Source organism: Tenrec ecaudatus, chromosome 15, assembly GCF_050624435.1.
Source record: "Tenrec ecaudatus isolate mTenEca1 chromosome 15, mTenEca1.hap1, whole genome shotgun sequence".
NCBI classification, from domain to species: Eukaryota; Metazoa; Chordata; class Mammalia; order Afrosoricida; family Tenrecidae; genus Tenrec; species Tenrec ecaudatus.
The window spans coordinates 114,681,513-114,695,097 of NC_134544.1; the positions used below are offsets into that span (position 1 = coordinate 114,681,513).

Here is a 13,585-nt window from a genome sequence, read left to right on the forward strand (position 1 = left end):
TGGTGGCACAGTGGTTAAGTGCTCAGCTGCTAACCAAAGGTCTGATTTGAGCCTATCAGCGTTCCTCAGAAGAAAGGTGTGGCAGCCAGCACTCAGCCCACACAAGCTTTACCACCTCGGAAAGACTGCTGGCAGGTCTGTTCTGTCCTCAGAGTCATTGAGTTGGAACTGACTTCAAAGGTTGGCTTTGTTTTCAGTGAGTACTTGGGTCCATGTCCACAATTTCTTTTAAGGCTTTATGTTTTCTTTTTTATTATTTATTTTAAATCATTTTATTGGGGGCACGTCCACTTCTTATCACAATCCATACATGCATTCATTGTGTCAAGCACATTTGTACATCATCATTCTCAAAACATTTTCTTTCTACTTGAGCCCTTGGTATCAATTCCTCACTTTTTCCCCTTCCCCACCCTCACTCCCTCATGAATCCTTGATAATTTATAAATTATTAGTATTATTTCATGTCTTGCACTGAACGATGTCGCTTTTCACCCACTTTTCTGTTGTCCGCCCCCCTGGAAGGGGGTTTATATATATATCATTGTGATTGGTTCCCCTCTCTCCCCTCACCTTCCCCTTACCCCCCTGGTATGGCTACTCGATATGGGCCTGAGGGGCTTATCTGTCCTGGATTCCCTGTGTTTCCAGCTCTTTTATCTGTACCCGTGTACGTGCTCTGGTCTAGCCGAATTTGTAAGGTAGAATCGGGGTCACGATAGTGGGAGGGAGGAAGCATTGAAGAACTAGAGGAAAGTTGTATGTTTCCTCCGTGCTGTATTTCTGCACCCTGACTGGCTCATCTTGTGACCCTTCGGAAGGGGATGTCCAATTGTCTACAGATGGGCTTTGGGTCTCCATTCCGCATTCCCCCTCATTCACAATGATGTGCTTTTTTGTTCTGGGTCTTGGATGCCTGATACCAAGGCTTTATATTTTCTAAAGCTTACATCGGAGTAGTGATTGGTATTTGTATATTAATCTTAGGCTGTGTTGTTGATTTCTTAATAGGCTGCTGATTTTTAGATTCTCCAAAGCGCATGTCTAAGAAGAGACATATTTGTCTCCTCCTCTCTGCTTATTATATTCTTAATTTTAATAAGAATGAATAATGCCTTCAATACAGCATTGAATATGAGCAATGGAATGGGCCCCCTGGTGTTCACTGAGATTTTTCTGGATTGTTTGGCATTTCATCATTAAATATGATGCCTGTAGTAGGTAATTTTTTCTTTGGGGTCTTTCCTACTTTTTAGATTTTAGCTCACAGTTTTCTCGAGATCATATGAGTATAGTTTGTCTCTATTTTCTTACTTTGAAATCTCAAAATATACTGACATTCCTGAAATAAATGCATTTCCCTCCTCCCTTCTTTAAATTCTAGAATAAGTAGCTAAAATTTACTTTTGGATTAACATTTTTGCTCATAATCAAGATTGGCATATTATCAGTGATATGGTGACAAATATTTAACAAGTGATTTTTTTTTAAAGTCCTGACTTTTAGTCTTAAGTAAGTTTCTTGGTATAAAAACTGGCACCACAGGACATTTCAAGCTACTAACATGGCATCCCTCAATGTGCAGCCAGCAAATGATATGATGAGCCAGTATGAGCCTAACATGAATCTAACACAACACTGTATGGAGCAACATGTTAGTAGGTTACCTGTTAAGCTGCTAAATAGCCACGAAGTCAGCAGTTCAAAATACGAGTCACTACAGAACGCTGATGCTTTCTACTCCAGTAAAGATTTACAGTTTTGTAAACCATAGGGGAAGTTCTATGCTCTCCTGTGGCTGGCAGTAGTGTTTGGTGTGGTTTTTTTCTTTGGTTGATTGGTTTGAAGATCCAATGCGTTGGAAAAATATTGTTGTCTTTTTATCTTTCTCTGGAATAATTTATATTTGGTTTTGTTAGCAGTTCTTTGATAAGTTTGATTGTGCTTATTGTTAAAACTGGTAAGATGCCCTGGGATAACGTGCCTTTGTGTACTAGTTAGGTGCTCAGGTGTTAACTAACAGGGTGGCAGTTCTAGCCCATAGGAAGGAGATCCGGCACCTTCCTTCTGTAAAAATACCAGCCTAGAAAGCCCTGTGGGGTGTGTATACTCTGTTACATAGAGTTGGGATCAATTGAGCCATACACAGCAGAGCTTTTGTTACTGATTGAGATTCTCTGATGCTCACAGAGTTGTTTAGACTTTCTGGTTCTTGTAGCTGTTCTAATCAAATGATTCCCACACCCTACCCCCAGGAATTTAGTTTTTAAATTTTCGTAGAAAGTTAACCCCAAATTTCTTTTTCTTTTTTTAATTTTGTTGTTGTTGTAGTTATGGTCTTTTTTTGCTGTGGACAGTCTTGTAGGCATTTGTTCTCTTTGAAACTTTTCAAAGAACCATCTTTGACTTTGTTGTTAATAATTTTATGTCTTTTATTCTAGTTCATCAATTTTTGTTTTATCTTTTTATCTAAAATATATCAGTATTAATGTCCATCCTAAATACTTTATAAATTTGAATATAATTTCTTATTTTGATTTACAAGTTACACAGGAAAGGATTTTAAGTTTTCACACGTGCTTCTTTATAGAGAATGGTCTATTTGAAGTTAGTTCTTTGGTATTTCTATTTCTTCCAATACCTTGTGACTCAGTAGTGGAGTTTTTTTTTAACAAGGAAAATGCTATCCTTTATTTCAATTCGTTCTCCCGGAAAGCTCCACTTCATGAGTCATTTATTTCTGTTACAATCAGAGACAACACAGAAAGCAGGGCACAGGGCCAGTTTGAGGCAGTTTCCACTTGAAGCCACCCTAGTTCAAATCCAGTGCACCAGCCACCAAACAGAGGCAGAGGCACTGGGGTTGGGTACATGCAGGGAAGCAGCAGGACACCACAGAAACGGCTCTGCCTCCTGAAAGGGTCCTGGAACAAACTCTGAGCAGCCCACTCGCTATAGCAGCCCTCCCTCTGGAGGAGTCACTCAATAATTTATAGATGTTCTATATTGCATTATGAACTCAATGATTCATTCACTTCACTATTAGTACGTTTATGGAATTCACCATTAAAAAGGAGGAGGGGAATAAGAAAATGCCTATTCCTAGAAAACCAAAAAGAGTAATATCTCAGCTGATGCGTCAATATGCAGTTTGATGCTAGGTTACCTGCAGAACCCCAAGTTCATGCCCACAGTTCCACAAGCCTGCAGGTGGTTCTTTGAATCTGCTGAGTCTCAGACTATATGTACTTAATACTAAAACCCACTCACACACAGAAGGAAGCTCGTGAAGTCCCTTTCCTTACGTAAATGCCCTTGCTGTATTCCACTTGGCTGCTTTCATGCACCCACTGAAACCTCTAAATGGGCTTTTAAAAGATGTTTTTCCTTGCCACCCACTGGTCAGTCAGAACAGAAGCACAGGCAGCAGATGCTCTGTGCTGACATGCCCCACCCCATTTTTGTTGTTGTTGTTGTTGTCGTTTTGAAGAGCACGGGACACTAGTGGTAGGTCTGTCCATTCCTTCTCCGCTTAAGAGTACACCATGCATTGAAATGTCTCTTTTGTGCAATCTCCAGAGCTGGTCTCCACAACCTCAGAGCCGCTCGGTGCAAGCTGCTTGCATGCTGGGCTCCACTGTTCTCTGGCCCGGGCCCAAGCAGGGTGGGGGCTCCAGAGTAGGAGGTGATGTCTCCATGTCAGGAGGGTAGGGTATGTCGGGGAGAGGCTTGCCAGCTCGCTCCCTTCTGGCTAGCTGCTGCAGAGCCTATTCGTACTCCGGGACCTGCTGGTGGTAGAAGAGAAAGTGCCCCTCTCTGTCTAGCACGTTCTGGATGCTGGCATCATCACATTTGAACCACTGGTCGTCGTGAAGCTGGTGTAGTGGCCACTCTCCAAGGTGCCCTGGTGGTTAACAGCTGTGAACAAGGAGTATTTGTTGTCATTGTTGAGACTCCCCGGCGGCGGCTGGTACTTGGTACACATGGTACACATGTGGTATTCTTGCTTCTCAGCTTGGCTGAGTGTTCAAACCGTTTAAGATGGAAACAGGCAACAATGGGCAATTTCTTCATGCTGTTGGTGATGCCTGGTAGCTGTGGCAGCCACTACACTGGATTTTGGCACTGCTTCCTAAGTGCTCTGGTCTGGTAAATCTCCGTAGGCAGTCTGTCAGCGTGGCGATGCCTGAAGCATGACTTTCCCCATTCACCGTGCTGCCCTCACTCCCGGGCTCAGGGGCCAGAATGGTGTGGAGGAGCCAGGAAGATCCAGGCTGATGTCCCAGAGCACTTCTATGGTGGTGGGGACCCCGTGGCACACCTGGCAGGTGACGTCCAACTGCAGCCCCCTGTAAAGACCTGGTCAGTGGTGCCGTTGCAGTGGTTGGGTTGTGGGCCTTCTTCCCATTGTCACCCCCTTCGCAGTGCCTGTGGAGGACATCCAGTGCTGCAGTCAGAAACTCGTGGGCACCCTGCTGCTTGTGCCCTGCCAGGTGGTGTGGGGGAAAGGAGGACCCCCAACACATCATCACTGGTCCGGGAGGCGCACTTGTACGGCGATAAGAGAAGATTATAGTGAAGTCACAGAGAGCATGAGAGATAGAAGAGAGATTGAAGTCACAGAATCAGACACAATTCATGGTAGCATGCTGTCCTCTGCCCCACTTGGTGGTCCTCATGGGGAGAGCCCCATGGGAGCGAGAGCAGGAGAGCCCAACTTTATTGCTAACCAAGGGTTATAACTACTTAGGGGGTCATGATTACAGGTAACCACATGTCACAGGAGTGGGCAGTACAATAGGCATACACATCACAGGGAGGGGATGTACGATAGGCATGAGCGTGACAGGAAGGGGATGAGCTAGGGGTGTGCACATAGGAATGGGAGGGACTAGTATACATGTGACATGATGGGCGGACCCTAGATTCATGATGGTGGCCTAACCTTGGCCACCCTTGGGTGGGCTTGACCTCTCTGGGGTCTTCTACAAGGAAACAGTCAACTACTATCCTTATCAGAAGGGAGTGGGCCCTACTTGTGGGATAAACAGTGGTGACTGCTTGCTCTAGATGACTGATAGCCCTTAGAGAGAATGACCCCTGATCTACTTCTATCAACCTCCAAGTGTATAGTCATTCACCACAGGTAGCAAGCAGCTAAGTTTGGCATATATTTGGAGGAGACAACTTGGGAGAAATCTGTTTCCCACAAGGTGACCTGCATGAATCCACACCAGATGCAGTAGCTTGTATGGAATGTGGGGGAACCGGTGCCTAGAGTAAAACTCCTGGAAGAGTGAGGGCATGTCGCAGACCAGGCAGGAACTGGGGCTCTGCAACCCACACTCTGTAACTCACGCTTGTGTCGGTCCGAGAGGAGGAAGTCTTGCAGTAGTGGTGTGTGGGTGAGTACCTGCACAGTGCAGTTCATGAAGCATGTGTTCCCAAGGTCGATCAGCCCTCGCAGGCCTATGGTGCACTTGGAGGTAACCTTTCTTTGCTTTGGGTTGTGCTTCAGCTGTTCAGCTGTCCTTTGGTTGCTTCCCAAGTTTAAAACTTCTCCCCAACACCTGGCATTTTCTACGCTTTCCATTGTTCCTCTTTGGCAGTGATCTCCATGTCCTTGTCATATATGTCCCCGCTTGGCCTGGCACTGCCCTGGCATTGTCCACGTCCTTGTTGCCGCCACTGACTCGCAGCCAAGCTCTGCTCCCTACAGTCCCCTGGGTGGAGGTAGAAGGCGTCTCTATGGGTGTGGGAGCTCGTGGTGGCACTGCCGGCTGCTCGCACTTCAGCAGCTTCAAGGTGGACAAGTGGAAGCAGAAGCTGCACGCCATCTACCAGAGCTTCCTGTGGAGCGGCACTGCAGAGCCACAAGTGCAAGCCAAGTGATGCGTCTGTCTCATCTCTGTGGTGTCCACTTGAACAGGCTCCACTCCGGCCTCTATTGTGACTCCTTTGGCTGCTTCACAAAGAAACATATTCATGAGCATGCAAAGTTGAAACGACACAACCTGCCCATAGACCTCATGCATGGAGGCATATACTGTTTTATGTCAGTAATGGATTTTTGTCACAAACTTTTTTAAAAGAGTGTATTTTTAATGGTTTCCTGCAAAAGATGTCTCTAGGATTAAACTTGTTAGCAGTTTGTCTTATCTTCTACATCTGACTTCACACCCTACAATTCCATCTTTCTATCATATTAGGATTTGTGCAGTCATCTCATTCAGTAGCAGAACATTTTCTTCTCGTACTCACTGCCATCCGCTTCCCATTTTCCCTCATCCTCCCCTGCCATGGCCCTAGCCTATTAGCAGTGCAGTTATTAGCTCTGTAGACCTGCTTATCCCGGATTTCATACTCAGAGTCATGCAAAACAAACTGGAAGCAAACAGAAAAACCAACACCAGTGACTAGATGGAACAGAAAACCCCAATCAAAAGAAAAGCAGAAAATACTAAAACCTGGAACAATTTTGAAATGAGTCCAGAGAGATCAAAGGATAAGGGATTACAGTTTAACATATTTGCATCTGCCATGATCGACTTTATAATGTTCTCTGCCTGGTAGTAAGGCTGTTCACATCCTTGGACTGCATTCAGAGCGGATTCGCCAGAGGCTTAATCTTGTGGGGATTCTGCAAATGGATTTGAGGCCTTTACTGTCACCCATATCTCAAAACCAACTCACTTGCCTTTGCGCTGAGCCCGACTCATAGTGGCCCTAGGTCACTGGGTAGGAGCCCCCTACCCCTCCACCCCATAAATTTCCAGTACTGTAGCTCTTTGTGGACGGTGAAAGCCCTTTCTCCCCCAAGGCTGATGGCTTCAAACTGCTGACCTTTGGTTAGCAGCCCAGTCCCTAACCACTGTGCCATCAGGGCTCCTTGCCTTCTGCAAGCCAGGGGTGATACCTTTCCATTTCAGATTTGGATTTTATGATTCACAATGCCTCACTTAAATGACTGCTTGTTGGAAGATAAGCCACTAAGACCTCAGGTGCTATTCTTTCTGATAGCCAGACGCCATGTGGTTTCTTCATCACACTTTGCTCTAGCATGAAAGGTTATTTTGCTAAAGGCAGCTTTCATTTGATTACTAGTATTTGTTCATGCATCTTTCTTCACCCCTTCAGCTTTTCTGTACTTTATTTTTAAATGTGACTCTTTACACAGCTTATAGTTACTGGACATTTGTTTACTCTTCTCATTGTGTCCTCCCTGACTTTGACCTCTCCTTTGACATTTTTCACCCTTTTATCCCTCTGTTTTGCTTTTACTGAGTAGTGTCCTCAACACCCTAATTGTTTAGTGGTTGCATCTGGTGTGATGTTTAACTTTTTAATTCCTCGATGTTACATGTATCCTTTTGAGTCGTCCTTAACAAGTATTTTAAACTTTTTTCAGATTTTAAATTAGTAAAATATTCTTTGCAAATTTTTTAATTATTAAAAATACCTTGTTAACAGTATTTCAGATTGTGCTATAATTCTTTTAGAGCTCATATCCTGGTGTGTGTGTATGATGTGTTGTGAGTGTGTGAGATGTGCATGTGTGTTTGTGTGTGTGTGAGAGGTGGTGTGTGTTTGTGTGTGTGTGTGTCTGTGAGAGAGGTGGTGTGTTGGGGGTGTGTGATGTGTGTGAGATGTGTGTTGGGTGTGTGTGTGTGTGTGTGTGTGTGTGTGTGTGTGTGTGTGAGAGATGTGTGGTGGGAAAGTGCCTGCTGGTTCTTGCTTCAGGTGGCTTTTTCTTGTGTTCTGTTAGTGTGACCTCACCATCTTCAGACTCGATAGTAATGCCGTAGAGCTTACTCAGTTCTCACCTTTAAACATGCATAGTCAGGTGTGCATGCGTTGTGCAAGGGTCGTTCTGTGTAGCTTTATCACATGTGTAACCTGTGCTACCATAACCATAGTCAAGATACCCAACTCGGCCAGCATCACAAGAGTCCCTTGAGTTAGCCTTTTGTAGCCATTTTCATTTCTTCCCCATGTCGTGGTCTCTGTTTTCATAATTAGGTTATTTTACAGATGTTGCATAAATGGACTCATGCTGTATGCATCCTGTTGAGCTTGGCTTTTTATAAGACTTTTTTTTTGGTATAAGAGGCAGTCAGTAAAACTTGAGGGTTCTGATCCAACATTTACTCTTTTTCTCAACAGTTAGTGATTACCACTGGATTGTAAATTTTTTAAAATATACAAAACACTTTTCCTATGTAGTGTTTTGGGGAAAGATTGTGGCTGGTGGCATTTACTGAATAAAGTTTATCTGTTAAATCAGTAATGTATGTGTGTGTCCTTTGTTTAGGAAGTCGAAACACAAGAAGCTCTCAACTTGACAGTCACAGTAGTAGTAGCAACTATCACGACAGCTGGGAAACTCGGAGTAGTTATCCGGAAAGAGAGAGGTATCCTGAAAGAGACAGCAGAGATCAAGCAAGAGATTCTTCTTTTGAGAGAAGACATGGAGAGAGAGACCGCCGTGACAACAGAGAAAGAGGTTTGTCAAATGGAATATTATTGCGTAGTGACCAACACCTTAACGAGGGAATTGGATTTTTAAAAACATTTATTTTACTTTTTAATGTAACATACTGTTAGAAACCTTTGCTTAACCTTTGCTGGAACTAGTTACTACTATATAGTCTTCCTCTTGGTTTCCCTTTGCACGGCTCAGGAGGAATTATGTAACTAGAACAGAATGAGTGGATGAAGGGGGCCCTAATGGATAGCTCTCATCTTAAGGGAAAAACTCCCAGCCCTTTAAAGGAAAAAACTGTTGGGTACCATCCCAGCTAATGCGCATTTCACAGCTACCTACACTCTCATCTGACTTCCCTGGCTAATCATTCATCAACTGTGATAAATTGTCTTCTAAAGACTGCCAGAGAGGAGCAAGGACACATGATGATGGGCTGGGGATTGTGGGGATAAACTTCTTATTCACACTCCTTCTTGAGAAAGTATATTTATATTTGCTTTAGCTGGATTTAAATTCTGGTATGTTCTAAGAATATTTTTCTGCTAATTTGCTTGATGGTATCTTAAATTTTGAAGTAAAATTACTCAGAGGTATCTAAGAAGGGTTATTAGTGTGTTTTTATTGTCTGCCCATATTAAGGCCTCTAAACATTTCAAATAAAGTGAGGGTCATCTAAACATTCTGGGTGGCTTACTAGAATAAAGTGTGTCATGTATTGAGATTAGTAGAGTATGCAACTTGATGGGCCCGGAAAGTCTACGTTGGTACTTCAGTGTGGGCTGAATCAGAGCGGTAACTTTGCATCTTGATGTGGGTAGTAGTGGACAGCTTACCATCTCTGAGTACACTGCATGCTTTTGAGAACATAGATCCGGGCAGGAGAGTTGGCAGGTTTGAGTTTGCTAGGGCAAGCCTGATGTACTCAAGCTACACCCGTGTAGGATTTCTGTGTGTGTTCATATCTGAAATGACTTCTCTAATATTTCATTCACTTTTCTTTACCCCTTTCTCTAATCAACTACCATGACTTGGTAAAGCTTTCAAACATAATGTCTCATGGGGTGTTTGTTGTTGTTGTTTCCTTTTCTTTTTTTATATTGTAGCTCAAATTTTTCTTACCTCGTGCCTGGCTTCAATGGCAACATTCAATTTGTCATATATCTAATTCAACCATACATTCATTGATGAGATATTGGTGTCATATTGTGTTCTCTGACTTCATCTTTGCAGGGTCCCGGTGTGTGTAGATGTGATCCTAGAATGCATGCTGTACAGTTTAGGCAATTGGGGCTAAAAGAACCACTGTCATTGAGTTTATCTGTTCTCACAGCAACCCTGTAGGACAGAACAGAACTGCGCCTTAGGCTTTTAAGACTGTAAGCCTTTCAAGTACAGGTGCCTCATCTTCTGTAGAGCAGCTGATAGGTTTGTGCCACTGACTTTGCTGAGAGCAGTCCCATGCTTGCTCCACTGTAACCACTTTGATGAATATCAATTGTATGATTGAAATAGAAACTTATTTTAGAGCTTGATACATTCTACAAATGTTTATTTATTAAGTACCCATGCTGGTCACTTTGCTAGGTACTTAGAATAAAAATTTCCTGTGGTTATAGGCCTGAACAGGGAAGAATGGGTACTTGGAATAAAAAGTGTTTATTCCACAACAGTGTTCCTGTCTTTGTAGACCTTAAGGCCTCCAAAAGTAAAGAGAGGTTAATGAGTGCAACAAGGGAAACCGGCAGGACAGCATCTAGATCTAAAGATTGAGGGACCCCATTGAGAGAGAGAGAGTGCTTAAGAAACGCTAGAGGAGATGCCATGCAGAGTTGTGAGTGGAAGGGAAGAAACCACATGGGCAGAGACTAAGGATGAGCTCGCTTCATGTGGAGGGAAGAGTGCAATTTGCCAGGAATGGGAAGTCGCCAAATAGCGGTAGGGTGATAATGACCAGCCTTTTGGCAAGAGTATGGTGAGCAATAGGGACAAGAATAGAAGTGTACTCCCAGACCTTGTCCTATCTCTGAGGGAGTCCGTCTTCCCTTTAGTTTTCTACAGTCAAATCAGGATACAAAAAGGTAGATGCTGTTCTGATAGATAGTCTCTAGAGAAGACAAAGGAGCAATTGTGAGGAAACAATGTCATCTGAATGAGGATCTGAAGGAACAGGATGAGGAGCACTCTGCCACAGAGGGAGCGGCAAGGGCGAGAACAGACAGGACTAAGGAGCGTGCTTCAGAGCAGCAAAGACTGATGTTCGCAGATTGGCGTGAAGAGGATGCTGTTTTGATGGGCAAGGAAAGATTGGCTAGATTGGAATCGTCCTAATAAGTCAAGCTACAAAATTTTCATTTTACCTTTTCATTGCCTAAAAGACAACTGCGTTTATAGCAGCTAGAAGAAGTAGATATTTTATTTTAAATAAGTGTAAGACCATCTGTGTAAATCTGAATGTAAAGGTAAACCAGCCACCCCGCCAATGATGTAGTTAGTTATCCAAGAAGAGCCGATCAGAGTCTGAGTTCATTTGAGGAGCTTCAAACGTTTGTAGGAATATTGCATTATCTTTTAACATAATTTTTCCATGAACTTAAGTTGTATTAAATGAAAATATCAAAATGTGAAGCTCTTGTTTCTCTGCATATCCTCCAGTTGGGTCTATACACTCTGGGAGGCATTGTTTCCATCGCACTAGCATTCCTAAAGAATTCTGTGCTCTTCAGTTTACATCACATTTAAATGGCAACTTTGGCATCCTTGAGGGGCTCAAATCATGTTCCTTTTCAATGCACTGTGAGTGTTGAGAACAAAAAGAGTCCACAGAAGCAAAATCAAGGCTGTAGGGTAGATAGGGCAAGATTTCGCTTTGAAATTCCCAGAGGACACCCCTTGCTATCCTTGAAGAATGAGTAGTTGCATTGGGGGGGGGGGAGGGGCGGGATTATTGATATACTTTCCTGGTCGTTTCCTTACCAATGCAATTTTCAGTTTTCTTAAAAACATCTTCATATTATGCCCCTATGATCCCCTATGCCCTTCAAGAAAATAATGGATACCCCTTCGGAATAGCCATAGCTTGAGTTCTCTCTGCCAACTGGCCCAGCAGATCTTGTCAGAGGCCTTTGTGTTTTGAAGGCACCTAATGGCACTAGGACACATGCATAACTAAGACCTTGTCTGCGGCCATCCACTGACTACAGAGACGTGCTTAAGCACATTTTTGTTTGGAATAAACAAACATGTATTCATTGAATCTCTAGCTCGCATGGAATAGATGTGTGATTAGTTAAGAAAATACCATGGAGCTTCTGAGAGCTGGAGTTTGTCTGGCCTGACTTGCTTTTTCTGGTCTCACAAATTTTCCTTTGACAGGAGGCAGTCCTGCCACTTTCCTACTGTTTCTTCTCATGGAAAATACTGGTTCTCCTTCTCTGGCCCGTTCCCACTTAATATAGGTTTTACTGTGTATGAAGAAGAAAACATTTGGAAGTAAGATAGCGGAGACACTGTAGACATAAAAATGTGGTGCTCTTATAGTCTGTACATTTTCCTTTGATGTATGGATCATTGTCATTTAGTTGAAAGGGTACCTGCTTAAAATAGTCTACATACTACCCTTTGTGTAACCAGAAACTGCAATAGGAATTGGTGTAAGTTGCGTTCCTCTCGGGTTATTTTGTAGTTCTTGTGGCTTTGGGACGAAACTAAGATCAGGAAAGCAAACAGCTTATAAGAGGGTGCGTATCATTCTGGGAATCCAATTGACACACCTTAGAACCCTTTCAACTTTTAGCCGGCTCCAACAAACAAAGGATGTACAGAACTGACTTCTAGTTCTGATATCCTAATTCTCTGCTGTCGCTGTGACTTTGGCACATTAATTCTGGACCATGGTTTTGGGGTTTTTAAGAAGAAAGGTAGGGAAGTTAGGGCTTTGTTTTAGCTTCAAAATTCTGTGAACTTAATCTAAACGCTCTGTGGACTTTCTATGGCTGGACCTACAACCTTCTATCGAGTGAAAGATGGATCTGTCCTGCCTTTTCCATCTGTGGAAAGGACGGACATTCAGACTGGGATAGCGTTTCCTTCTCTTGAAATAATGCTGTAAGCGGCAATGTCCACTTGTGAGACAGACCTGTGTGTCTCTGTAGTGTGTGTGTCCTTCATTGCTTGGCCAGTCGGCTCTCTGTAGGCTAGCCGAGAGCCCAGTAGCCTAGATCCTGCCCAGTGAGTTACTTGGCAAACTGGCCATGTAAGGAAAAGCTCACATTGTCCTCTTACATGTGTGATCCCAGAATCATTTCCTGCTCAATTGGGAATTTAAACATCATGCATTCATGTCCTCAAGTGTTTAAAGATAAAGACAAAACAAAATTATAGTAGTAAGAAAAGTTGTGTCTGTGTAATTCATGCTTTGACGGGAAAAAATATAAAATGTGACGGGACTATCATTTAACATTTTTAGAAAATAACTTCATCAGCGTGATGAAGTAAGTTTATGATTAGAAAATAATTAAAAACTTTATTACTATTGGAAGTTAAATATTAATTATAAATATGTATCACTAAGATCGTCACTTTTTACATTTGCTTATTTCAAAATTGCTAAGCTCCATCCGAGTTTATGGTAAAAGAAAATGATATTGCAGCCACAAATATGGACAGATGTTTTATTCTGCTGTAGTTCCTCACATAAGTAGCTGCACTTTGATGTGTGTATATTTTGCCCTGACATTAGAGGTGTGACTTACAAGGGGAAATTTTTTTTTTCCTTTAGCTCCTTTGTTCTACACCTCCTGCTGCCCCTATCCTTTGCCACCAGTGTTCTCAGGTCCTGCTGGGGGGACAGAGAAGATCAGAGGTGAAGGGTAGAGATGGCAGAAAGTGGGGTTGGAGCAGTGGGCTGGAGGAAGGGTAGGGAGCATGCAGAGAAAAGGCGAGGTGGATCCAGGGGAAATGGAGGGCGGGTGGATGGGAGCAGAAATGATAGAGGGCAAACAAAATGTCTATTTAAGAAAAAGTACTGTAAAGTCTAGGGGTGATTGTTATGTGGTTGATTAAATTAAAAGTAAATGTGGTGTCTGCTTTATAATCCATTGC

General features: G+C 43.0%; 1 protein-coding gene and 1 pseudogene across 11 annotated transcripts in view; one reads left to right on the forward strand and one right to left on the reverse strand.

Annotated features, from left to right (window-relative positions):
* ZC3H13 (zinc finger CCCH-type containing 13) overlaps positions 1 to 13,585 on the forward strand; it is a 92,389-nt gene that overhangs the window by 52,584 nt on the left and 26,220 nt on the right. For 7 of the 11 annotated variants that reach the window (XM_075532988.1, XM_075532993.1, XM_075532997.1 and 4 more), the window contains exons 11-12: positions 8,312 to 8,503; positions 13,263 to 13,346. In XM_075532988.1, coding sequence (XP_075389103.1) covers positions 8,312 to 8,503; positions 13,263 to 13,346 — 276 coding nt within the window. The remainder of the gene's footprint in view (positions 1 to 8,311; positions 8,504 to 13,262; positions 13,347 to 13,585) is intronic. The other 4 variants (XM_075532995.1, XM_075532998.1, XM_075532999.1 and 1 more) reach the window with 2 other exon arrangements.
* LOC142428048 (ubiquitin carboxyl-terminal hydrolase 22 pseudogene) lies at positions 3,768 to 6,719 on the reverse strand (annotated as a pseudogene).